We start from the raw sequence: 27,244 nt of genomic DNA on the forward strand, positions 1-27,244 counted from the left end.
ACAAAAATACTAAGCAAACTAGGAATGAAAGTGAACTTTCTCAGCCTCCTATTAATAAAAGGCTTCTGTGTTAGATACATATGGTTGCATAACAAATTACCCCAAAACATAACAGCAAAACATATTTCAGTTTCTAGAGGTCAGGAACCCAGGTGTGGCTTTAGCTGGGTGCCCCTGGCTCAAGGTCTCTCACAAGATTGAACTTACATTGTCATCTGGGGCTACAATCTCATCTGAAAGCTCACTGGAGTTGGGTTGGTGGGGGAGATCCTCTATCCTCGAAAGGCTACATACGGTCTGATTCCACTTTCACGACATTCTGGAAAAGGCAAAACTATAGAGACAGAAAACAGATCAATGGTTGCCATTTGCAAACAATTTCTGTTCACAGACCACTTCTAGGCCATCCTTGTACTGGATTTCCAGGGCAGCCACCAGCCCTCTCTCCTCAGCTCCAGGCTCCTTTCTGAACCCTTCCTGGGTTTACATTTAGTAGCATGCTGCTTGACACGGGATTGGCCCCTGTTTCATAGACACTGTGTTAATTTTCTTTCCTCGGGTACTGCTTCCAGGGCAACTACCCACATTGATGCTGGCACTGGGAACGGGACGGATGATAAAGTGTGAGGCAGGCTGCCCAGTGGCAACTGACATGATTTCATCATTTCCCCAGGTCCATCCGCTTCCCGCCAGTGTGCTCAGATTTGAGTAATAGGAGTCCGTTGGGAGAAGGATGGGGGAAAGGAACCGAAAACAATTAAGGCAAGCTCTGTAAGCTTCCACCTCCGACACCAGAAAAGTCCCACAGCAGAAGACTGCAGTGGCACCTTCCCTGCTGTAGAGGAAAGTGCTGACTTTAACCAATTTCTGCGGTCACGCCTTCCTCTTCTTTCCTTTCTCCCTCTCATTCATTCACTGACGCCGCAGCACTGATCAGCACAGACACAGATGTCTCCAAGGGACCAAAGGGAATAACCGCGGTTCTGAGGTGCAGGGAAATGTGGATCGCTCAGGAGGGGCTCCTAGCGCAGGCGTCTTCCCCCGTAGACGCGGTTACAGCTGCGCTTTGCACGGCCTGCGGAAGTTTGCAAATCTAGCAAGTCTGCCCTCCCGGCAGTAGGACTCGGCCCACGGTCAGAACAGCTCCGGTGAACGGAGGGCAGCCCTCTGGGGCCCCTCCCTGCAGCCGGGACGGCGGCCGAGCTGGGCCGGGCCGGGGGTGGGAAGCTGGGGAGCGGCGGCCCTGCCCAGGCAGACCCGGCGCGGGGGCCGGTTTCCATAGGGATCGCCGGCCGGGCCACGCCAAGCCGAGCTGGGCGGAAGAAGGCGAGGCGGAAGCCAGGCCCGGCCCAGACCGCCGCGGCGCCGTGAGTCCCGGGCGGGCAAGGAGGCGCGGGCCGTCCCGGGCCAACACGTGGCACCGCTCCCTGCTGCGTGGCGCGGCTGGGCTGCACGTCCGGGCGCGGGAGGGTTTTCCCGGTCCCGGGGGCGCGGAGCGCGGGGTGGTCTCCTGCGGCCGAGCCTCGCCGCCGCCTCCGCGGGGAGCCGGGAGGTGTCTTCTTGCCGCAGGGAAATGAGACCCGAAATTAGAACCGGGGAAGTCCTTAGCCCTCCCCGTGCTCCAGCCAGCTCAGGTGTCTTAGATCGGATGAACGATAACGTTAAAAAGATAGATTATCTTACAGCTCGGCTCGTTTTAGGATGGCAAGTTACATTTTAACTTACAGGTATTTAACGGGCGATTAAAATCGGGTTACTGGAGGCAGCTAACGCTAGGCTGTTACTCCTGATCGCGTTGCCATTGCCGACACGGGTCCACTCTTCATTCCTTAACATGTGCTGTTCTGTTCTAGGACCGTGACAAACACTCATCCTTGGGTGGGGCTCTAGTGCAGTCCGTTGGTGCCAATATTTTATAAGCGACGTTTTCAAACTATGTGAAGATCCTTTCTTTTCTTTCTTTTTTTTTTTTTTTTGAGACGGAGTCTCGCTCTGTCGCCCGGGCTGGAGTGCAGTGGCGCGATCTCGGCTCACTGCAACCTGCGCCTCCCAGGTTCACGCTATTCTCCTGCCTCAGTCTCTTGAGTAGCTGGGACTACGGGCGCCCATCACCACACCCGGCTAATTTTTTGTATCTTTAGTAGAGACGGGGTTTCGCTATGTTGGCCAGACTGGTCTCGAACTCCTGACCTCAGGCGATCAGCCCACCTCAGCCTCCCAAAGTGCTGGGATTACAGGCGTGAGCTACCACTCTCGGCTGAAGATCCATTTTAAGGAGATTTATTCCTCTATGATGGAGAAATATGAAAAAATTGGGAAAATTGGAGAAGGATCCTATGGAGTTGTTTTCAAATGTAGAAACAGGGACACGGGTCAGATTGTGGCCATCAAGAAGTTTCTGGAATCAGAAGATGACCCTGTCATAAAGAAAATCGCCTTTCGGGAAATCCGAATGCTCAAGGTAATTGATTCACTTTTCCTTTTTTCTTTTTCGAGACAGGGTCTCACTCTGTCTCCCAGGCTGGAGTGCAGCGATGTGATCATAGCTCACTGCAGCCTGGAACTCCTGGGCTCAAGCCATCCTTCTGCCTCAGCCTCCTGGTAGCTGGGATTACAAGTTCTAGCCACTGCTCTGGGATCCACTTTTTCTTTAAAGTGAATTTTTAGGGATGAAAGAAATAAAGTGAGTCATGTTATGTTAAAAGAATGTCATGGGACATGGTTATATCTTACTTCATAGCCTTTTGACTTCAGTGACACAAATGGGATATCTGTGCACCAGTCACTAATTATATAATGAACTAGAAAGAGACAAAAGTGCCAGGTTAGCTGGCATTCACTTTTAGAGATGCTGTGGGATATTTTATTTTTCTTCCCAATAGTTTCTCTCCCACCTGTAGACCTGGGTTTTCAAGGACCATCACAATTTGATAGTATAGGAATGTAAAACAATTCAATTTTGCTGGCATTGTTGATTTTTAAACTTCTAAGGTATTTCCTATTGGTATACTCGGTCTATTAAGAGAATTAATCATTTACCTGTTTTCAAACTGCTAGGAAGCTCACAGGTTCTCATTACACCTCATATGTATTTACTGCTGAGCATCATCATGTCCCGTTTCTAAAAAGAAGCGTTCTTCTTAAAGAAGTGAAATGATCACTTTCTAATTTTTTTAACGTTTTTTAGAGATGGGATCTCGCTCTGTTGGCCAGGCTGGTCTCGAGCTGCTGGCCTCAAGCAATCCTCCCACCTTGGCCTCCTAAAGTGCTGGGATTACAGGCATGATCCATCGAGCCTGGCCTGATCACTTTTCAAACGTTTATTAGTTAACCCTAAAAATAACATGATATCAGAGGGGGGAAGGTATTTATTACAAGCTGAAAGTGTGTTTTCCTCTAATGGAGAGACTGCTTTACAGAACTTCTGTGAAGGTGAAATCCAAATCGCAATGTGAAAGGTGACGTGTAATGAATATGGTGGAGGTCAACTTTGTTTCAGTTATGGCCTCTCTGTTCTGACCTATATAACTAACTACATGACAAGAGAAGAGCTACTTGGTGAGAGACAGATGAATGAAACTTCCAGGGGATTAACTATTATTCTTGCTTCTGCATTTTCTCCAGATCACTCTACAAATCTTGTGCCCATGGATAAGAGTGTGGGGTCACTTCTAGATAAGGAACCTAAATGGAAAGTAGCAAGCTTTGGATAAATTGAAATGGGTGGGTAACAGGGCAACTTGTCTATTTAGGTTTGGAATGTTCTTAACCAACAGGATATTATCTATTGAGAGGAGATGCTTCCAAAGTCCCCCAGGGGAGTGCTCCCATAGGCAGGGGTGAGACCTGCAGTGTTTTGACCATCCCCCTGTGCGGGTCACTCTACCCTTACCCTCTCTGTACACAGGGAGAGGCTGTTGGGCATTTTCACTTCCTCAGGCTTTCCCAGGGGAGAAGGTGATCATTACATTTCAAAGGGTTCATTTACTTGAAAGAAAATCTGTTTCTTGCAGAAAGATACTCTTTTTCTCATTCTGAAGATTACTTTTGTGAATGCTCCTTTCAAATCTCTCACTACACTTTATCAGTACTACATTAACAGTGATAGCTCCCCAAATTAATTGAGTTCTTCCGGGATGGAGACCTTGCCTCTGTAGCTTGTATCCCCAAAGCACACTAGTTGGCACATCTAGGCCTCCAAAAAATGTTATTGTTGGATTGGAAAAAAAAGTTAACAGAATAAACTCTTAAAAAAGGTGGATGTTGCCAATAAATTGGGAAGTCAAATGTGTTCTCCTAACTGAATATTGATATCCTCCAAAGGATGGGGTTGTGTGCACATGAGCCTGATTTCAAAGCATGCAGCACCCTACTCTCCAGATTAAGTGCACAGATGTAGACACCACTGATCTCTATGAAGTGGTGGGACTAGATTATAGGTAGAGTCTGTTCTTTAAAGCTGTAACTTTTCAGAGTTGTGTGATATTCCTAACACATAATACGTACTAGGCTGGGCATGGTGGTGCATGCCTGTGGTCCTAGCTACTAAGGAAGGAGGCCAAGGCAAGAGGATGGCTTAAGCCCAGCAGTTGAAGGCTATGGTGAGCTATGATTAGGCCACTGTATTCTAGCCTAGGTGACAGAGTGAGACCCTGTCTCTTATAAAATAAAGTTACTTAACAGATATTTGCTGAGTAGGTGAATTAAGGGTATGGTAAATGAACATTTTATTTTCTCCATTTATGGATTCAGTAAATACTCATAGAGCCCCAGTTGTGCCCAAAACGATGTTTATGCAAAGTCGTACACCCTGTCTTGCAGAAGCTCAGCTCTTGAAAGGGAGGTAAGATGAATTGCCCTTTGGCTCTCACCCCTTATAGACTGGGTTCCCAGTGAGCAGGGCATGTGTACCCTTGCCTGGTGAGAACTCTTTAGGTGCTTGTTGAATGGTGAAAATAAAGTGATTGGAGGCATGTTTGAGCTGAACTTTGAAATGTTTAGGGAAACGTGGAATGAGAGATAAGGCATTCCAGGCAGACACTCTATCCTAGGAAAAGGTGCGTAAGTAGAAAGCACCCTATATTGAGGGAACACAGGTAATAACCCAGTGTCTTAGCCAAGATGCCCAGTGGGTGCTAACAGGCCAGGGAGAGAAGGAAGGGAGAAGCCAGGGTCCAGCAGGATCAGGTCATATTCTAGATTTCTTCTGAAAGAAGAGCACATAGGAATCTAATGATTGGATGAGAAATCAAGAACAATTTCAAGGTTTTTGACTGATTGACTGGAAGAATGAAGAGATCGTTCACTGTGATAGACAGACCCAGGTTCAAATTTGGGGGAAAGGAAATAAAGAGCTCTGTTTTGGACAGGTTAAGTTTGAGCTGTGAACCCAAGGAGACTTGTAAAGTAGGCAGTTGACTACACAAGTCTGGCATTCAGGGGAAGTCCAGGTTGGAGACAGATAAAGTTGGGGGACATAAGCATATCGATGGTATTTAAAGCTGTGGGACCAGAGGAGGTCACCACATGGGATGGAGGAACAGGTACTGAAGGTGGAAGCTTGGTGTACCCAGCCTTTGGGGGTCAGGAAGATGAAAAGGAACCACCAAGGGAGGCAAGAAGAGGCGATCTGCGTGGTCGGAAAACCCATAGAACAATGTTCTTTCATTATTATTATTATTATTATTATTATTTTGAGACAGCCTCACTCTGTTGCCCAGGCTGGAGTGCAGTGGTGCAATCTCGGCTCACTGCAACCTCCACCTCCTAGGTTCAAGAGATTCTCCTGCCTCAGCCTCCCAAGTAGCTGGGATGAGAGGTGCCTGTCACCACACCTGGCTAATTTTTGTATTTTTAGTAGAGATGGGGTTTCACCATGTTGGTCAGGCTGGTCTTGAACTCCTGACCTCAAATGATCTGCCCACCTTGGCCTCCGAAAGTGCTAGGATTATGGGTGTGAGCCACTGTGCCCGGCCACAGTGTTCTTAAAAGCATAGTGAAGAAGATGGTTCAAAAGTGACGGGATGCTCTGTGGTGTCAAAGGTCTCCATTAGTAGATTTAGGATTAGCCATTGGCTTTGATCGTGTGAGGGTCTTTGGCGACCTCGACAAGAGCTGTGTGAGTGGAGAGGCAGGAATGAAACCTTCATCAGCATGGGATTAAGAGAGACAAGAGGAACAAAGTGGAGATAGTGATATGGGCAACTGTTTTGAAGAGTTTTATTATAAAAGGAAGACAAAAATGGGGCAGAGGTGTTCGTAAAGATGTGGGCTGAAGAAAGGTTTTTTTGTGGTGGTTGTTTTTAATATACAAGTGAGAAGTACCTTTGTATGCTAATTGTATAAATAAATCCAGTAGAGAAAAAACTTGGTGTTGGAGGAGGGAGAGAATTGCTGGACCCATGACCTTGAGTTACTGACCTGAACCATACCAAACATAAATATCATTGCATTAAAAAAGGCGATTTAGGCCAGGCACGGTGGCTCACGCCTGTAATCCCAGCACTTTGGGAGGCCGAGACGGGTGGATCAACTGAGGTCAGCAGCTTGAGGTCAACATGGCCACCATGGTGAAACCCCATCTGTATTAAAAATACAAAAACAAGCCAAGCGTGGTGCCAGGCCCCTGTAATCTCAGGTACTCGGGAGTCTGCGACAGGAGAATCGCTTGAACCCGGGAGGCAGAGGCTCCAGTGAACCGAGATCGTGCCCCTGTGCTCCAGCCTGGGTGACAGAGCAAGACTACTAGATTCTTTACATACACACTCTTTAATCTTTCTGTAACAGGATCCACAGCTGGCTCCAAGCTATGGGGTGGAACTTCTTCCACCAGGGTATTCACCGTCTTCTGATTTGCATATGACACATGGACCCTACATGAATTCAACTTCCCATAACTCAGGTTTAAACACATTAAGGATTTATTGGATGAGCGGTAGGGTGGTCATAGCAGAAGTCAGACTACAGAGAGAGACAAGGTAACTGAAAGAAAATCACCTTAAATCAAGAAGTCAGGAGCTGGGTGTGGTGGCTCATACCTGTAATCCCAGTATTTTGGGAGGCCAATGTGCAGATCTCTTGAGCCCAGGAGTTCAAGACCAGTGGGGACAACGTGGTGAAACCCCATCTCTACAAAAAATAGAAAAATTAGTTGGGTGTGGTGGCATGCACCTGTAGTCCCAGTTACTCGGGAAGCTGAGGTGGGAGGATCACCTGAGTTCTGGGAGTCAAGGCTGCAGTGAGCTGTGATTTGCACCGCTACACTCCAGCCTGGGAAACAGAGTAAGACACTGTCTCAAAAAAAAAAAAAAAAAAAAAAAAAAAAAATCAAGAAGTCAGGCATGATGGGCTGGAGCATCACAGGCCCTGTGGTGGAAAGTGGGCAGTGGTTCTGCCTAAAGCAGATGGATGCACTTGAATTCCACACAGCCTCTTAGGGGAATATCTGTGTGTCCGGCAAGGGGCAAGGAAAGGGCTATGTGGTTCAAAACAAATACAAACCATACAAATACAAAGTAATACAAACCAAAACCAAACAAAACAAATACAAAGTAATACAACAGAATAATTGTATTACTAAGGCCCCAAGCCCCTATGCTGCTGAACCTTCTCTCTGTGGAATGAAAATGGTAGGAAGAGGAAAGAAAGAATTTCTGCCAGCAGTGGCAGAAAAAGTAGATGCCCCTAGTGGAGTTGGAGGTCAAGGACAGGACAGTGTCACTGTGGGATCTCTGTGCAGACGTTCTACCTATGGCAGGTGGTATGGGGGCATTAAAATGTATTAGACCAGCATTGGTCAAGGGCTGAAAGCAGCAGCTGGGACATTGTCTGTGACAGGTCTCCCTCCAGAAAACAAGAAAAACAAGAGAGACAAGGAGAAGAAATCATCTACTGCTATGTGGCAGGTAGGGGCAAGGGACCTAGTAAATTTGGACAAACTGCCAAGTATCGTTGTTACCTAGGATGCACAAATTACACTAATAACCTTAGAAGGTAGATATTGTTACACTAATAACAACCTTAGAAGGTAGATATTGTTATCCCATTTTACAAATGGATTCAGTATGGTTAATGATTTGCCAAGGCCTCCTGGTCAGTAAGCTGGAATGCAGACACAGTTCTCTTTGTCCCCAAGTTCATGCCATGTGGTATGCCCATACCAGAATCAGCCATCACTTTATACCAAACACCATACTCTGAAGTCTCCCAATGACTGGTCCTCAGAATTTATACTGCCCGTTCTCCAGCAAGGCCTTAGCTGTGAGATTTGTGGCTTCTGTGGAGGCCTGAGTGCAGATTCTAGCTGGAGCAGCTGTGCTTTCCATATCTCATTCCATAACCCTGTGGACTATTTTAGAAGGCTAAAATAGCCTTCTAAACCTTTGTACAAACCTTTGTAGGTTTGCCACCTACAAAGATGAGAATAAGTGTGAGGGGAAATGTCCATTTGAAAATTAATTATAAATATCACAACGTAATGCAGAGATTCATAATGAGAACAAGGTCACTCCTAAAGGGTGAAAATTGGTTCTTGGCAGGTGGCAAAAAAATCTAACTTTTTTATTGTTTAAAGCACAGATATACATATGGTTCATATACAGATATATAGTATATTTGTGATATTAAAATTTCATTGGTAAGTGACTAGAAAAAGTGTGTAAAATGACTCTTTGAGGGAGAGAAATGAAAAAAGGTGCATGAGGTGTGGGCGAGTGGGGCTGTTGAGTGTGTCCTAGGTGCCAGAAGCAGGCTCTCATTTGATTTTAATTCATCATGAATAGTAGTAACCTGCAGAATGTCCAGAGCATCCCTTTTTTCCCTGCTGTCCCCTTTCATCAGTAGCCTTCTAGAAGGGACAGGGGCTGTGTGACTGCATGGGGACAGGAGCTACAGTTAGGGACTTCAGTTTTCTTTTCTTTTCTCTTTTTTTTTTTTTTTTTTTTTTTTGGAGACAGTCTCACTCTGCTGCCCAGGCTGGAGTGCAATAGCGCAATCTCAGCTCACTGCAACCTCTGCCTCCTGGGTTCAAGCGATTATCCTGTCTTAGCCTCCCCCAGTAGATAGGACTACAGGGGCGTGCCACCACACCCAGCTAATTTTTGTATTTTTAGTAGAGACAGAGTTTCACTGTGTTGGCCAGGCTTGTCTCAAACTCCTGATCTCATGATCCGCCTCCCTCAGCCTCCCAAAGTACTGGGATTACAGGCATGAGCCACCACACCCAGCTATGGAACTTCAGTTTCTGATCATGCTGGAAGCTGTGGAGTGACCTTGGGCAAGCTCTGGTGCTTCCTGGAGCCTGGCACACCTTATCGCTATGACTTATGTCCCCATTTGGCATTGCTTTGCTGAGGAGAGCAGAGGACTCTTGGGCCAAACATCTAACAGGGGTCAAGCAGCCTCAAGGATGTAAGGGCAGAGAAAGTAGAGGGTCAAAGGGAGTAGTAGCATAGAAGAGGAAAGCACAGACGGAAAAGCAGAAGGTAGGATTATTAACATAGTGCTGCAGCCAACAGTAGGTGCTGGAGGCGAAGCTTTTCACACAGTCCCCTAAGAGGCTCACTGTCTTCAGAGCGGACCAGAAGTCCTGCTGGGCACATTACCATCATGGTGACAGGCACATGCTTTAAGAAGTAGGACTGTCAAGGTTGCCTGTTATCCAAAGCATTTCTTAAGTGCTTAACTGAATGTGCTCTGTGCCAGGGCCACATCCACTAAATGCTAAGAGTACCATGTAAATGCTCCCTAGCATTAGAATCTAATTAGAACTTTCACAGTTGGAAGGGCTTCTGCTCCTCAAATATCAGTTGAAGGAGTGTTTCCTCACTCAGTAAAAACCTCAGCCAGCTGCAGTGGCTCATGCCTGTGATCCCAGCACTTTGGAAGGCTGAGGCAGGTGGATCACGAGGTCAGGAGTTTGAGACCAGCCTGGCCAACATCCCCGTCTCTACTAAAGATACAAAAAATTACCGGGGTGTGGTGGCAGGTGCCTGTAACCACAGCTACTCGGGAGGCTGAGGCAGGAGAATTGCTTGAACTCGGGAGGTGGAGGTTGCGGTGAGTCGAGATAGAGCCATTGTGCTCCAGCCTGGGCGACAGGGCAAGACTCTGTCTCAAACAAAGCAAAACAAAACAAACAAACACCTCAGTGGAAAATCCTGTGACATCTTTAAGAATTTCATCCTGCTGTTGCTAATAGGGGTCATTCTAGGCTCCCTGTCTTTAAACTGTTTAATTGGCTTGTTGAGGTAGATTAATAACATATGTCTATTAATTGTTTTAGCTGAGTTCAGCATTTTCTGTTAGGGATTATGGATTAACAAACCCAAATGTCTGTGGAATCACACTGTTAACATAAATGAGGGAAGCAGCCTGAATATAGGGCAAGATGGAGAGGTGGAGACTGGGGCAAACTGGGGTCCTCATGTCTGATCTAAAGTGGACAGCTACTGCTCAGTGCCACAGACTGCAAGCCTAAGGTGCTGGGTTTCAGTCTTTTTTTTTTTTTTTTTTTTTTTTTTGAGATGGAGTCTTGGTCTTGTCACCCAGGCTGGAGTGTAATGATGTGATCTGGGCTCACTGCAACCTCTGCCTCCCAGGCTCAAGCGATTCTCCTACCTCAGTCTCCTGAGTAGCTGGGATTACAGGCACCCACTACCATGCCTAACTAATTTCTTGTATTTTTAGTAGAGATGGGGTTTCACCATGTTGGACAGGCTGGTTGTGAACTCCTGACTTCAGGTGATCCACCTGCCTCGGCCTCCCAAAGTGTTGGGATTACAGGCATGAGCCACCGCATCAGGCCCACCGCCCCCCGATTTTTTTTTAAGACAGTATCACTCTGTTGCCCAGGCTGGAGTGCAGTGGGGCAATGATGGCTCACCGCAGCTTCAATCTCCAGGGCTCAGGTGATCCTCCCACCTCAGCCTCATGAATAGCTGGGACTATAGGCATGCATCACCACACCAGGCTAATTCTTTGTATTTTTTTTTTTTTTTTTTTTTTTTTTTTTTTTTTTTTTTTGAGGTGGAGTCTCGCTCTGTCTTCCGGGCTGGAATACAGTGGCGTGATCTTGGCTCACTGCAACCTCCACCTCCCAGATTCAAGTGATTCTCCTGCCTCAGTCTCTCGAGTAGCTGGGATTATAGGTGCATGCCACCACACCTGGCTGGTTTTTGTGTTTTTAGTGGAGATGGCCGGGCTGGTCTCAAACTCCTAACCTCGGCCTCCCAAAGTGCTGGGATTATGGACATGAGCCACTGCGCCCAGCCAATTCTTTGTATTCTTTGTAGAGATGGGGTTTCTCCATGTTGCCCAGGCTGGTCTCAAACTCCTGTGCTCAAGCAATCCTCCTGCCTCGGTCTCCCAAGGTGCTGGGTTTACAGGCATGACCCCCCCATGTCCAGCCAGAGTCTTTTTTAAAAAGCCAGAAATCAGAATTTTATGTAAAGTGTCCTGGGATTTTTCCTACAACCTTTTATTCTGAGAAAAAAATCAAAATATACAGAAGTGGAGAGAATAGTGCAATAAATACATGCATACCCTTAGCTAGACTAGTTAATCAACTGTTAGAATTTTGCTGCATTTCCTTTCTGTCTTTTTTCATTCTTTTTAGCGACAGAGTCTCACTGTTGCCCAGGCTGCAGTGCAGTGGCACAGTCATGGCTCACTGTATTCTTGAAATCCTGGGCTCAAGTGATCCTTCTGCCTCAGCCTCCTGAGTTGCTGGTATTACAGGCGTGTGAGCCATAGTGCCTGGCTAATTTATTTATTTTTTGTAGAGATAGGATTTTACTATGTTGCCCGGGCTGGTCTCAAACTCCCAGCCTCAAGCAATCCTCCCACCTCAGCCTGCCAAAGCCCTGGGATTACATGTATGAGCCATTGTGCCTGCACTTCCTTTATCCCTGTTTCTGTCTCTCTCTCTCTCTTTGTTTCTCCCTCTCTCACACATACTTTTTTGGCTGAGCCATCTACCTAAATATTTAGCATAATCTCCTGAAACAAAGATGTTCTTCTGTATAATCACATTATGATTTCCATACTCAATAAATTTATCATTGACTCAATACTATTATCTAATATATAGTCTATGTTCAAATTTCTCATATTGTTCTAATAATGGTTATATAACTATATATATAATGAAATAACTATATATATAAATGCGTATAGTTGTTTTTAAATCCAGGATCTATTCAGTGACTGTACATTGCTATGACTTTTGTTTGTTTGTTTGTTTGTTTTGTTTTTTTTGAGACGGAGTCTTGCTCTGTTGCCTAGATTGGAGTGCGGTGGCGCAATCTCAACTCACTGCAACCTCCACCCCTTGGGCTCAAGTGATTCTCCTGCTTCAGCCTCCCAAGTAGCTGGGATTACAGGCACCTGCCACCACGCCCGGCTAATTTTTCTATTTTTAGTAGAGATGGGGTTTCACCATCTTGGCCGGACTGATCTTGAACTCCTGACCTTGTGATCCACCCATCTTGGCCTCCCAAAGTGCTGGGATTACAGGTGTGAGCCACCACGCCCGGCCCATTGCCATGACTCTTTAGTCTCCTTTAATCTGAAAGAGTTTTCCACCTTCTTTATTTTCTTATTTCATCTTTTATGAAACCGACATTTTTGAAAAGTCCAGGCCATCTGTTTTGAGGAATGTGCCTCGACTTAGACTAATCATTGGTTGTTTCCAAATGATTTGATACAGGTTAAATGTTTTCAGTAAGAACACTGCATGGGTGAAACTGTGTTCTTCACACTAGCTCCCATCAGGAAGTGTATGATGTCATTTTTGTCCCCTAATTGGTGCTATCAGTTTTAATTCCTTAGTTAAGATGGTCTGCCATATGTCTCAATTGTAAAAATGATTTTCTCCTTTATAATTAATAATCTGTGGGGTGATATTTTGAAACTGTGATGACCTTGTTCCCCAACGACTTTCACCCAATGGTTCTTTTTTTTTTTTTTTTTTTTTTTGAGATAGAGTCTCGCTCTGTCACTCAAGCTCAGGCTCAAGTGCAGTGGTGCGATCTTGGCTCACTGTAACCTCCACGTCCTGGGTTGAAGCAATTCTCCCGCGTCAGTCTCCTGAGTGGCTGGAATTACAGGTGCCCGCCATCATGCCTGGCTAATTTTTGCATTTTTAGTAGAGACAGGATTTCATCATGGTGACCAAACTGGTTTCAAATTCTTGGCCTCAAGTGATCCACCCACCTCGGCTTCCTAAAGTTCTGGGATTACAGGTGTGAGCCAAGCCGCCGTAGTCGGCATCAACCAATGGTGATGTAAAAAAGTTATTGTGGCCGGGCGCGGTGGCTCAAGCCTGTAATCCCAGCACTTTGGGAGGCCGAGGCGGGCGGATCACGAGGTCAGGAGATCCAGACCATCCTGGCTAACACGGTGAAACTCCGTCTCTACTAAAAATACAAAAAATTAGCCGGGCGTGTTTGCGGGCGCCTGTAGTCCCAGCTACTTGGGAGGCTGAGGCAGGAGAATGGCGTGAACCCAGGAGGTGGAGGTTGCGGTGAGCCGAGATCGCGCCACTGCACTCCAGCCTGGGGACAGAGAAAGACTCCGTCTCAAAAAAAAAAAAAAAAAAAAAAAAAAAAGTTATTGTAAAATAGTTATTGTTCTACAATTCTTTCTACACTCATTAGTTATCATTTTTCTGTTAAAAAAAAAAAAAGATTTTCTTCCCCTCTCCCCCCACCTCTCCTTTTTGTATCACTGTGGATTCATGGATGTTTAAAAATTCAATATGTTACACACCATCACTGTCAGTATTCTTTTTAACTCTGAATTGTCACACATTTAGCATTTGTGGCTCCTTCCATCTAACTCCTGTGTCCTGACAGATGTCCATCCTTCTTTGAGCACTTGTTTACTGTGTGGCACAGCCAAATGTCCCAGGCTCATCCTGCCCCAGCCCTGTATCAGCCATTTCCCCAGAGACCCCTGGTTCCTTTCAGTGAGAATGAAATCTCTTGACCTTAAAATGTTGACAAATAATTTTTTAAGATTTTAAACATCATTCAGGCCAAATAAAACACATCTGCAGATAATGTTTGCCACATAAGCTGCCAGTTTGGGGCCTTAGGGATTGGACAGTTTTCATTCTCTGCAGATGTTCTCATAAGAGACTCACAGAGATCTGGCCCATTGATGTTCATTAATAATGTATAGATAGATGCTGGGAGTTTATGTAAACTGGTTGTCAGTAGCATAGGAGACAAAACAGAGCATTCCCTTGCCCACAATGATAGAAACCAAACAATCCTCTTATCATTATCTCTCCCTATTTGTTCAACAAGTGGGGACCTGTTTAATTTTATTTTTACAAGATAGTATACTAACTGCAAATAGTAACAGCCTGTTTTGTTTGTTTATTAGAAGATTTTTGGTTTAGCTCTTGATGTGTTTATCTAGAAAGATTATATTCCTGCTGTGTAGTGAACTCCTAAGTGATAAAGCTGCCACACAAATATTTTCAGAACAACAGAAGCAGAAACCAACAAGCTGGCTCGTTACCTTCTTAAAGACTCCCAGTTTGCAAGGAGATTAAGCACATACCACCATCTGTCAGTGTTCTGCTGCCACTACACACACCCTGCCACACACCGTAGACTCTAGAAAACAAAATGTCACAGAGCAGGAGGAGGCAGGGTAAGTGATTTTTGTAATTCACATTGATAAAAGACATAATTTATGCTATTGCTTTTTTGCCACTTAAATTATTTTTATTTCTAACCTGTAAAATTTCTAGGTGGACAGCATTTTTTTTTGTTGTTATTGTTTTTTTTTTTTTTTTTTTTTGAGACAGTCTGACTGTTGCTCAGGCTGGAGTGCAGTGGCACAATCTCAGCTCACTGCAACCTCTTCCTCCCCCCAGGTTCAAGTGATTCTCCTGCCTCAGCCTCCTGAGTAGCTAGGATTACAGGCAAACATCACCATGTCCAGCTAATTTTTGTATTTTTAGTGGAGGTAGGGTTTCACCATATTGGCCTGGCTGGTCTCGAACTCCTGACCTCAACTGATCCACCCGCCTTGGCCCCCCAAAGTGCTGAGATGATAGGCATGAGCTGCCACGCCCAGCCGACAGTGTGTATTACATATCGTTATTATAAGACTCCAAACCGGCCGGACACGGTGGCTCACACCTGTAATCCCAGCACTTTGGGAGGCCGAGGCGGGTGGATCACGAGGTCAGGAGATCGAGACCATCCTGGCTAACACAGTGAAACCCCGTCTCTACTAAAAAATACAAAAAATTAGCCGGGCGTGGTGGCACACGCCTGTAGTCCCAGCTACTCTGGAGGCTGAGGCAGGAGAATGGCGTGAACCTGGGAGGCGGAGCTTGCAGTGAGATCGTGCCACTGCGCTCCAGCCTGGGTGACAGAGCGAGACTCCGTCTCAAAAAAAAAAAAAAAAAAAAAAAGACGGTAAACCACACTAAAAGGTAGTAATTATTGGCTGGGCATGGTGGCTTACGCTTGTAATCCTAACTCTTTGGGAGGCCAAAGCAGGCAAATCGCTTGAGCTCAAGAGTTCAAGACCAGCCTGGGCAACAAGTGAAACTTTGTCTCTACAAAAAATATGAAAATTACCCAGGTGTGGTGGTGTGCACCAGTGGTCCCAGCTACTCAGGAGGCTGAGATGGGAGGATCACCTAAGCCTGGGAGGTCAAGGCTGCAGTGAGTGTGACTGAGTCACTGCACTCCCACCTGGGTGACAGAGTGAGACCCTGGCCAAAAACAAAAAAAAAAGAGAGAGAGAGAGAAAGAGAGGAAGGAAGGGAGGGAGGGAGGGAAGGAAGGAAGGAAAGAAGGAAGGAAGGGAGGAAGGAAGGAAGGAAGGAGTAATTTTTATATGGAATGAATGGAAACATTCTTAAAGGGGCAATGCTTGTGTCTTTCACTTTAAATTTTTGAAAAAAAAAATTTTTTTTTTTTTGAGATAGAGTCTTGCTCTGTCGCCCAGGCTGGAGTGCAATGGCACGATCTCAGCTCACTGCAAACTCCGCCTCCCGGGTTCATGCAATTCCTACCTCAGCCTCCTGAGTAGCTGGGACTACAAGTGCCTGCTACCACGCCTAGCTAATTTTTTTGTATTTTTAGTAGAGACGGGGTTTCACCGCATTAGCCAGAATGGTCTCGATCTCCTGACCTCATGATCCGCCTGCCTCGGCCTCCCAAAGTCCTGGGATTACAGGCGTCAGCCACCGTGCCCGACCTTGAAAAATGTTTTAATCCACCTTTTTACTTGGCAGAATTGATGTTTTAGGCCACAAATTTCCTTTCAACAAGCATATTTTCTTGCTAATTATTAACTTTCTTTATTGCTTATTAACCTTAAAGTCCCTCTAGTAAAAACACTCTTGGGTAAAATTGTCTGGTTGAAAATCTTTGAACTCCATCTATTTTTTTGTTGTTGCTGGAATAATGAATGGTTAAGAATTTCTAAACTGGCCAGGCACAGTGGCTCACTCCTGTGATTGCAGCGCTTTGGGAGGCTGAAGCAGAAGGATAGCTTGAGCCCAGGAGTTCCAGGCTGCAGTGAGCTATGATCACGCCACTGCCCTTTAGCCAGGGTGACAGACTGAGACCCTTTCTCTAAACAAACAAACAAACAAACAAAAAACCACACAGAATTTCTAAACCAACAGATGTTATCAGCCACACATAAAAACCAATGAAATAATTGACTTTATAACTATCACAGGGTTGCTGCATTAATTCTTGGCTGTGTCAGTGCCATTTTTCATTTTTGTCACAATTGTACTATTCCTTCTCTCATAGTACTTTCCACATACTGTGTTAGTAAAACAGGTCAAGCATCCACGGTGCACATCACTGGCCTGTACTGGGTCTTGAGAGGAATCCGGAAGAGACCTGTGAGCCAGGTGTGAGGCTTCGTTCCTCATACATGTAAGCTGAAGGAGAGGCAACAGGGCAGCAACACAGATGACTTGGGAAAAGGGGCTACCTCTTTGTCACTTGCTTGTTCACTCCAGACCTGCTGCAGCCTGATTCCAGATGTTTTCTTAGGACAGTGGTCAGTAGATCTCTATTATCCAGCTCACAGTGGGCAGCTTTGGGTTACTCAGTCACTTCATGTCCTACATTCATATGCTCACTCTACCAAGTCCCAATGACATGCCAGGAACTGGACACATCTACACAACTGGGTATGCCAAGTCATGGGCTGAATAGTAGGGCAGCTTTGACCTGCTGTGCAAAGTTCCCTCTTGTCCTGGGTCCTACTCAGTGTTAGCAGCCTTCTAAATCACTTGGTAAATTAGGCAGAGCAGTGCCCAAGGGCAGTATATGCTGCCTCCAAAATCCAAAGAGAACCACCAGGAACAATGCCCTTTTTTAAGTGGTAGGGGATACAAGGTGCAACAATTTGTCCTTTAAAGAGGATGCAGCTGGGCATGGTGGTGCCCACCTGTAGTCACAGCTATTTGGGAGGCTGAGGTGGGAGGATCACTTGAGCTCAGGAGTTGAAGGCTACAGAGAGCTATGATCATGCCACTGCACTCTAGCCTTGAAGATAGAACAAGGCCCTGTCTCAAAAAAAAAAGGAAGTCACAGCATGCCCCAGGCCATTGGACTCCTAGAATATCACTTATATGCCATTCCCCAGAGGGTTTTCCTCCACTCTCTGGTACACACATATCTAGCTGGACATCCAGAGTACTTACCATTTCTGTTCACCAGGAGATCCAGTTAACATGATGTCATCAATACAGTGGAGCAGCATGATATTCAGTGGAACGTCAAGACAATTAAGGTCCTTGTGGATTATATGGTGACAGAGTGCAGGAGAGTTAACTTAGGCTTCAGGCAAGACAGTGAGTGTGAACTGCTGTCCATCCCACACAAGGTGAACTGCTTTTGATCTAACTTACTGACTGGAATTGGAAAGAATACATTCAAGTCAATAATTGCATGTCAAGTGCCAGAACCTGTGTATATCAGTTCCGGGAAAGATAACATATCTGGCCCAGCTGCTGCAATTGGAAGTACAGCTGGGTTGAGTTTATAGGAGTCTACCAGGCGAGTTGAGGGGGTTAGCATGGGCATCACCACCTCTGCATTCCTAAGTCTTTGATGGTGGTACTTATCACTCACTGCATTTTCTCCTGGGATGCAGTTTTGCTTTGGATTTACTATTTTGACCAGGGTTGTGTTGCAGGGAGGAAGAGCAGTTTCAGGAGCTTGTATTTGGCCCTTTCTGCCATATTGGCTCTTACTTCACAAGTCATAGAACCAATGTGAGGGTTTGCCGACTGCTAAGCATGCCTATCCCAATTTTGTACTTCTCAAGTGGAGGAAATGATCTCAAGAATGGACTCATGGACCCGTTAAACCCGCTGTGAAACGGTAGCATTTGGGGTCCTTACATATCAGTGCCAGCTCAGACCTTGTAGCCACAGCTCTTGAAAAGTCTGAGTATTTTCCTTTCCCAGTTACTCTGGTAAATGGCCACAGATCCCTTTGAAAAGTGAGGAATATTCACAGTGGCATTGCAGGATCCTCCTTCAAGGTGACTCAGTCAGCAACACTTTGGAGTGGAACTGGCTTAGATCTAGAAACTGGGCGAGGAGCTGCAGTTTTCCACTCTAGCAGTTGACACCAACCTTCTGCTTGCTCAGTTTCTTCTGGCAATGCAAGTCGGGTGACACACAAGCCAGCTGCCCTTCTATCTCACCTATAGGAATGCCATGGTGAGAGCCCATCCGTGCATTATTAGCACAGATTTCTGTGAAATAAGGTGTTCTGGCTTGCTTGCCATTATGGTAATTTTATGTACCTTGCCAATGTAAGCACCTGGTCTCTGCCACTCTGGAATCTTACCACTTTCATCAGAACCAGAAAGCCTAGTTCTGTGGTAGCATCTCCAGCCTACTGAGGACAAGCCTGTCTACCCCACCCACAGAGGACAGTGGCGATGAGCTCTTGAAGATGCCACTGGGCTCCTTTCTGCTCCTTACTGCTTTGGTGGAGAGAGTATCCTCTGGACCTTCCAAGGAAACATAATCAGGCGGTACGTCCTGCAGTCCCACATCACAGATCCTTTCTAATATTTCCCCCTCCTTGAGTCCCCAGGACCCCTCCTCAATACTCTACCAAGGCACTTCCAGCATGTCTACCTTATCTACTAAAAGCCCAACTTCAAAGAGCTATGCCAGCAGCACATTTAAGACTGTCTTCTGTACGTTGTGGCTCACACCTGTAATCCCAGCACTTTTGGAGACTGAGGTGGGCAGATCACTTGAGATGAGGAGTTTGTTACCAGTCTGGCCAACATGGTGAAACCCTGTCTCTACCAAAAATACAAAAATTAGCTGGGTGTAATGGTGCGCACCTGTAGTCCCAGCTACTCGGGTGGCTGAGGTGACAGAATCTCTTAAGCCCAGAAGGTGGAGGTTGCAGTGAGCCGAGATTGCACCACTACACTCCAGCCTGGGTGACAGAGTGAAACCCAGTCTCAAAAAAAAAAAAAAGATTGTCTTGACAGGCACAGTGTCTCACAGTATCTCACGTCTGTAATCCCAACACTTTGGGATGCCGAGGTGGCAGAATCGCTTGAGGCCAGGAGTTTGAGACCAACCTGGGCAAGATGGTGAGACCCTGTCTCTACAAAAACATTTTTTTTAATTATCCAGCCATGGTCATGTGTGCCTGTGGTCCCAGCCACTGGGGAGGCTGAGGCAGGAGGCTCACTTGAGCCTAGGAGTTCAAGGCTGCAGAGAGCAATGATCACGCCACTGCACTCCAGCCTGGGTGACAGTATGACCCTGTCTCTATAAAAAATAAAAATAAAATTTAAAAAAGAACTGTCTGTAGGTGTCCTTGTCAAGAATTAAGTCCCAAGTTATGGGACAGTGTAGTGCTCTCATATTAATGAATTTCCCCTTCTCCAGCCTTACATTTTACTACTGTCATGGCCCAGCCCCTTCGAGACTGCTGCTGGTACCTATGAGGCAGGTCTTGTCATTCTTGAGTGCAGTTATTTCCTCGCAGAGCAAGAACCTTATTGCCCTACTCAGGCACTGCAACAACCTCATCCTATTATAGGTCCATGGGCCCTAGAAGGAGGTGGGGTAGAATCTAAGGAGGACAGGCATCCCCCTCCTAAGGAGGCATCTGCATCATGTGAGGGATTTTTAGGGTCTGCAGGTAAAGGAAGCAGCTAACCTACAGCAATGGAACTGAGTCGCTTTTCCTAGCCCTGAAGGTTCAGGGAAAATTGAGAATTTCAGATTCTCAGGCTCTGTCTGGTAGATGTCCCTATCCTAGATCTCACGATTATTTTCTTGTCTCACCATAGCCCTGACTTAGACATGAGAGACCTGTTGAGGCTAGATATTGTCCCCTTTGTAGCTCTGCTGCTCTTTAAGTCCTGAGATTGATCGATTTTTTGGCACAGTCTGTCCTGTCTATAGGAGATAAATGTCTCTGAATACTGCCAGCAAGGCCTTCTGACTCCCACAGTTGACTGTTCGTGGCTAACCTGACCCTGTCATTTTCTTTTTTCTTTTTTCAGTGATTTATAGGTGTTAACAAGAGCCAGCTTATTCAATACTCCCCGTAATGACCATTGCCGCATACCATTCATGTGCCACTGCAGTGCCTAAGCAAGCTTACACCCCATTCAAAACCAGCCCTGACAAAAGGCTTAGTGACTGTGTTGCTACAGCTCCCTGGGCTTCCTCCCACCCCACTTACCACCAGCAGTGGGGTCCTTGTTGCCATCTGCTCCATGATTGATCCAGTTCCAGAATTCCATTCTGAAGGTCTGCTAGCTAAGGGCGCTTCTGGTACCAACGGTCTTAGCCCGTGCACCTCCCAGAAAGTAAAGTGTGAGACAGGAACTGTGTGTTAGGAATTTATTTTGGGAAGTGATACCAGAGAGCAGAAGTAGGGGACAGGAGAGAAAACAAGGAAGGAGGAAACCCAATGTAACCGGGAACGGGGACTCATCCTGCCAGGCCTCTTTAAGGAGCCCAAGGAACAGAAGAGAGGACACTGAAGCACCCTGTCACCCATTGGTCCAAGGCTCCCCTATGGAGTGTTAACTCCTGCAAGTACCGAATCCCAGCAGCATCCCACACCTCAGCATCACACAAGGCCTGGGCAGAAATCAAAAACCGAGGGCAGCTGGGGTGAGGCTCTGTTAGGCTGCAGGCGCACAAAGCTAGCTGCTGCAGTGGTTTCAGCAAATCTTTAATTAAAAGATGGGCTGAAAGAATGGGAAACAAGACACAAGAGGCAACTAAAATACTGACCTCCTTGCTGTTTTAGAAACACTCCAGGCAGAATCCCACATAAAAGCCTTTGGAATGATTGCTCCTACTGCTTGGAACCTTTTCCCAAACATCCTTGTGACCTTTACCTTCTTCAGATCTTTTTTCATTTATCATCTCAGTGAGGGCTTCCCTCATTTAAATTTCACCATTCCACCACGCTATGCCCCTATCCATCTTGTTTCTTTCCATAAGACTTATCAACATCTGGGTGCTTGAATATAAGCTCACGAGAGCAGAGATTTTTGTCAGTTTTGTGAAGTATATAATCCCAGATCTTACAGTAGTGTCCAGCAGAGCAGAGGGCTCAATGTACTGTTCTTAACAATAATATATGACAAGTGAATATATGAAAATGGAAGGATTTTAAAATATTTTTTCATATACTTCCTATTTTCACATATTTTAATTAAAATTTATTTTCATATATTTTTTGTAAAATTACTCAGTAGCTTGCCTTCTTTTTTTTTTTTTTTTTTTTGAGGCGGAGTCTCGCTCTGCCGCCCAGGCTGGAGTGCAGTGGCGCGATCTCGGCTCACTGCAAGCTCCGCCTCCCGGGTTCACGCCATTCTCCTGCCTCAGCCTCTCCGAGTAGCTGGGACTACAGGCGCCCGCCACCACGCCCGGCTGATTTTTTAATATTTTTAGTAGAGACGGGGTTTCACCGTGGTCTTGATCTCCTGACCTCGTGATCCGCCCGCCTCGGCCTCCCAAAGTGCTGGGATTACAAGCGTGAGCCACCGCGCCCGGCTAGCTTGCCTTCTTCACTCAACAATCACATCATGGTCATCAGCCAATAGATAGGCCTCTATTAATTGTACTCTCTTAATACCTGCATAGTATTTATTATTTCCTGGTCTGAATATAGCACAATGTATTCAGCCATCCTCCTCTGTTACAGGATGTTCATGTTATTTCGTATTTTTTGCCTCCACAAGCAGTGCTGGAATCCTGGTATGGCTATTTTTATGCAATGATGCTTTTATTTATAGAAAGTATATTCTCAGAAGTGGAGTGCTAGTAAGAGGACGTGTCTGTGTGTGTTTTCAATAAATTTTATTTTTAGAATAGTTTTAGATTACAGAAAAACTAGAAGATAGTAGAGTTCCCATATACCCTGCTCTCAGTTTTATCTATTAGTAACATCTTATATTAGCATGGTATAGTTACTATAATTAATGAACCAATGCTGATGCATTATCATTAACTGAAGTCCATCCATGCTTTATTCGCATTTCTTTAATTTTTTGTTGAATTTCCTGTTTCTGTTCCAGAATCCCTTCTAGGAAACTACATTACATTTAGTAATCATGTGTCCACGGGATCCTCTTGGCTGTGACAGTTTCTTAGACTTTACATGTTTTTGATGACTCTGGCAGTTTTCAGGAGTACTGGTCATATATTTTGTAGAATGTCCCTCTATTGGAATTTGTCTGTTGTTTTTCTCATGATTAGACCAGGGTTATGGGCTAGAAGACCACGTCCCATCCCATCAAGTAGACATACTATCAACATGACTTACCGCTATTTTTTTTTTTTTTTTGAGATAGGGTCTTGCTCTGTCGCCCAGGCCGGAGTGCAGTGGCACGATCTCGGCTCACTACAACCTCCGCCTCCCAGATTCAAGCAATTCTCCTGCCTCAGCCTCCCAAGTAACTGGGATTACAGGCACCTGCCACCACGCCCGGCTAATTTTTGTATTTTTAATAGAGACGGGGTTTCACCATGTTGGCCAGGCTGGTCTCAAATGCCTGACCTTGTGATCTGCCCGCCTCAGTGACTTACCACTATTGATGTTGACCTTGATCACCTGGCTGAGGTAATGTCAGGTTTCTCCACTGTAAAGTGACTTTTCTTCTGCCATTCTATTCTATGCTGTTTGGAAGGAAGTCACTATGTGCATCCCACTCCTACAGAGGGAGAAGTTAGGCTCCCGTCCTTGAAGGTGGAATATCAACATACATTATTTGGAATTCTCTAATATAGGAGATGTATCTATTCTCTCCCATTTACTTATCTTTTTATTTATTTGTTTATTCATTCATCCAGTCAATCATTTATTTATATTAGTATGCATTTGTGGGTATTGTATCCCTTTGATATACCTCCATCAATGTAGGGTTTGCTTTGGTTTGGGTTTTAGCACTTCATTATTTTCTGGCACTGCAAGATGCTCCGTGTTCATCTTGTATATTTCCTGCCCAAGTTCTAGAATTGGGTATTTCTTTTTTTAAATTTTTTTAAAATTTTACTTTAAGTTCCGGGATACATGTGCAGAATGTGCATGTTTGTTCCATAGAGGTATACATGTGCCACAGTGGTTTGCTGCACCTATCAACCCGTCATCTAGGTTTTAAGCCCCACACGCATTAGGTATTTGTCCTAATGCTCTCCCTCCTCTCGCCCTCCAGCCCCCAAAAGGCCCCAGTGTGTGATGTTCCCCTCCCTGTGTCCATATGTTCTCATTGTTCTAGTTGAGTATTTCTCCGTGGATCCTGGTTCCTTCTATTAAGAGACTAGTATCAAAAAACAAGATCTAAGCACTTGGTATACATATTGCTACTGGGATGTGGTTGGTTCTAGGCCCTTTCAGCTGACAGAGCAAGGTAATATATGTGTGTATACCAACCTGTGTACGTACACATATCTAGAGTTATTTCTATATGTAATCATCTGTATCTTTATTAAGCTAAACAAGAGTTCATACTGATGTCTTCAACTATAATCTGTGGACAAATGAGATGGGATTAGCTCACGAATCTAATGGGTCATTCTAGCCTCATCTCCTTGCTTCTCTGGAAACTTGTATCAGCTTTTCCTCTACCCTCTTTGGTGAGGTTGTTTCATACATTTGTAATATAGTTAGATTCTTTTTGTCACAGTCTTCATGCTATCCTAGGATTCCCCAACCTCCTAAATGATTTTTTAACACTTTGCATACCTTAAGGTTCACACATTGTGTTGTAAAGTTCTGTGCATTTTGCCCAATGCATGTCACATATTCACTATTACAGTATCATATAGAATAGTTTCACTGCCCTAATAAATCCTGTGTGTTTCACCTATTCAACCCTCCCCACATCCTCTGAACCCCTGGCACCTGTTATTCTTTTTACTGTCTCTGTAGCTTTACCTTTCCAGAATGTCATAGAATTGGAATAGTACAATATGTAGCCTTTTCAGACTGGTTTCTTTCACTTAACAATATGCATTCAAACTTTATACATGTCTTTTCTGGCTTGCTAGCTTATTTTATCGCTGGATGATACTGCATTCTATGAATGTAGCACAATTTTTTCATCCTTTTTCCTGTAGGAAGACAACTTGGTTGCTTCTAGTTTTTGGTGATTATGAATAAAACTGTTAAAAACATTTGCTTGTAGGTTTTCATATGGACATAGTTTTCAACCATTTGGGTAAATACCTAGGAGTGTTATTACTGGCTCATATGGTATAGCTATGTTTAGCTTTGTAAGAAACTGCCAAACTGTTTTCCAAAGTGGCTGTCTGATTTAGCACACCCACCAGCAGTGAATGAGAGGGCCTGTTGCTCAGTATCCTCACCAGCATTTGGTATTATCAGCTTTTTGGGGGGATTTTAGCTATTCTAAGAGGTGTGTAATGGTATCTCATTGTGGTTGTAATTTGGAATTTCCTAATGACAAAAGATGTTAATCATCTTTTCATATGTTTAAAATTTCCCATCTGTATTATATCATCTTCAGTGAGGTATCTGCTCAGATCTGTTGCTCATTTTTTTGGTGCATTTGGTTTTTTGTTTTTTTGTTTTTTTTTTTTTGAGACAGAGTCTCACTCTGTCACCCAGGCTGGAGTGCAGTGGCACAATCTCGGCTCACTGCAAGCTCCGCCTCCTGGGTTCACGCCATTCTCCTGCCTCAGCCTCTCCGAGTAGCTGGGACTACAGGCGCCCGCCACCACGCCCGGCTAATTTTTTTGTATTTTTAGTAGAGACGGGGTTTCACCGTGGTCTCGATCTCCTGACCTCGTGATCCGCCTGCCTCGGCCTCCCAAAGTGCTGGGATTACAAGCGTGAGCCACCGCGCCTGGCCGGTTTTAACGTAATAAATATTGCCAGTAATTTTCCCAAAAAGTTATGGCAGTTTGCACTCTTAATTGGCCATGTGTGAGAACACCCCTTTCTCATGCCCTTGTCAGCACTGGATGCTGCCAATCTTACGTGTTTGCCTGCTGGTTAGGAAGTAAGTGGCATCATGTTGTTTCTCTAATTTGACTTTCTCTTACAACCAGTGAGACTGAGCATCTTTTCATATGTCCCTTTATCATTTATATTTCCTCTTCTGTGTATTACCTATTAATATATTTTGCCCATTTTCCCACTGGGTTGTCTTTTTCTTAACAATACATAAATAAGACTTATTTGTAATATTAGGAATATAACCCTCTGTTGTAACTTTACCAAATATTTCCCAGACAATTATTTGTCTTTTGGCATTGTTTATAGTGTTTTTTTGACATAGTGTATTAATATTGTTAAAATGTCCATACTACCCAAAGCAATCTACAGGTTCAGTGCAATCTTGATCAAAATTCCAATGTTATTTTCCATTGAAATAGAAAAAACAATGCTAATATTCATATGTAACCACAAAATGTCCCATATAGCTAAAGCTATCATGAGAAAAATGAGCAAAGATGGAGCCATCACACTACCTGATTTCAAACTATTTTATAAAAAATATAGTAATTAGAACAGTATGGTACTGGAAAAAAAAATTAAGACACATTGACCAGTGGAACAGAATGGAGAGCCCAGAAATGAACCCACACCTGAATGGTCAATTGATCTTTGACAGAAGCATCAAGAATACATAATGGGAAAAGCATAGTCTCTTCAATAAAAGATTTGGGAAAACTGGATGTCCACATGTAGAACAATGAAATTGGACCCTTATCTCACACCATATACAAAAATCAACCCAATAGATTAAAGACTTAAACTGTAAAACTTCTAGAAGAAAACATAGGGGGAAAATTACACAGCACTGGTCTGGGCAGTGATTTTTTTAAATTTGACCCCAAAAGCATAGGCAACAAAAGCAAAAATGGACAATTGGCATTACATGAAACTAAAAAGTTTCTGCACAGTAAAGAAAACAACACTGTGAAGAAACAACCTATGGATTAGGAGAAACTATTTGCAAGCGCTACTCCTGATAAGGGGTTATATGTATCCAAAATATATAATGAACTCGGGCCGGGTGTGGTGGCTCACGCCTGTAATCCCAGTGCTTTGGGAGGCTGAGGCAGGCAGATCACCTCAGGTCAGGAGTTTGAGACCAGCCTGGCCAACATGGCAAAACTCTGTCTCTACTAAAAATATAGAAATTAGCTAGGTGTGGTGGCGCACGCCTATAATACCAAATATTCAGGAGGCTGAGACACAAGAATTGTTTGAACCCAGCCAGGAGGCAAGGGTTGCAGTGAGCCGAGATCTCTCCACTGCACTCCAGCCTGAGCAACAGAGTGAGACTCCGTCTCAAAAACAAAAAAAACCAAAATACCCAAAACATATAGTACACTCAAACAGCTCAAAAACTAGACGTTCCCCTCCCTTGGCCTCCCTTGGCCTCCCTCCTGTGCTCGGTGGTGCCCAAAGTCCAGAGGGGTCCGAGGCAGCAAGGGGCTGGTGTGTCAGTGTGTCCGTGAGCATGCACACACCTGGCTGGGTCATGACAGTCCCTGGGCTTGGCCATAACTTTGCTCTGAAATCGGAGCGGGCACCAGGTGTGGGGAGAGGTCAGGCAGTAGGAGCAGGCATGGCACTTCTGAGCCTGCAGGGGCGGGGGGGCCTCCCAGGTCCCAAGTGTGCAGAGATGCCTGGGTCTGCAGCCATGACTGGGTGGCTACAGCTGCCTTGGAGGGTGGGGCTCCTGCCCCTCCAACCTGAGGCTCCCA

The 27,244-nt window shown here is 45.0% G+C and overlaps 1 protein-coding gene across 8 annotated transcripts in view; it reads left to right on the top strand.

Moving 5' to 3' along the window:
- Positions 1 to 910: 910 nt before the first annotated feature.
- CDKL1 (cyclin dependent kinase like 1) overlaps positions 911 to 27,244 on the top strand; it is a 72,388-nt gene continuing 46,054 nt past the window's right edge. For 3 of the 8 annotated variants that reach the window (XM_055289445.2, XM_063644605.1, XM_055289447.2), the window contains exon 1: positions 1,584 to 2,461. In XM_055289445.2, the coding sequence (XP_055145420.1) occupies positions 2,291 to 2,461 (171 nt within the window). In that variant the 5' untranslated portion in view covers positions 1,584 to 2,290. Of the gene's footprint in view, positions 989 to 1,351; positions 2,462 to 27,244 lie in introns of those variants that run through there. The other 5 variants (XM_055289446.2, XM_063644604.1, XM_063644602.1 and 2 more) reach the window with 4 other exon arrangements.

The sequence above is a fragment of the Symphalangus syndactylus genome, chromosome 8 (assembly GCF_028878055.3).
Source record: "Symphalangus syndactylus isolate Jambi chromosome 8, NHGRI_mSymSyn1-v2.1_pri, whole genome shotgun sequence".
Taxonomy (NCBI): domain Eukaryota; kingdom Metazoa; phylum Chordata; class Mammalia; order Primates; family Hylobatidae; genus Symphalangus; species Symphalangus syndactylus.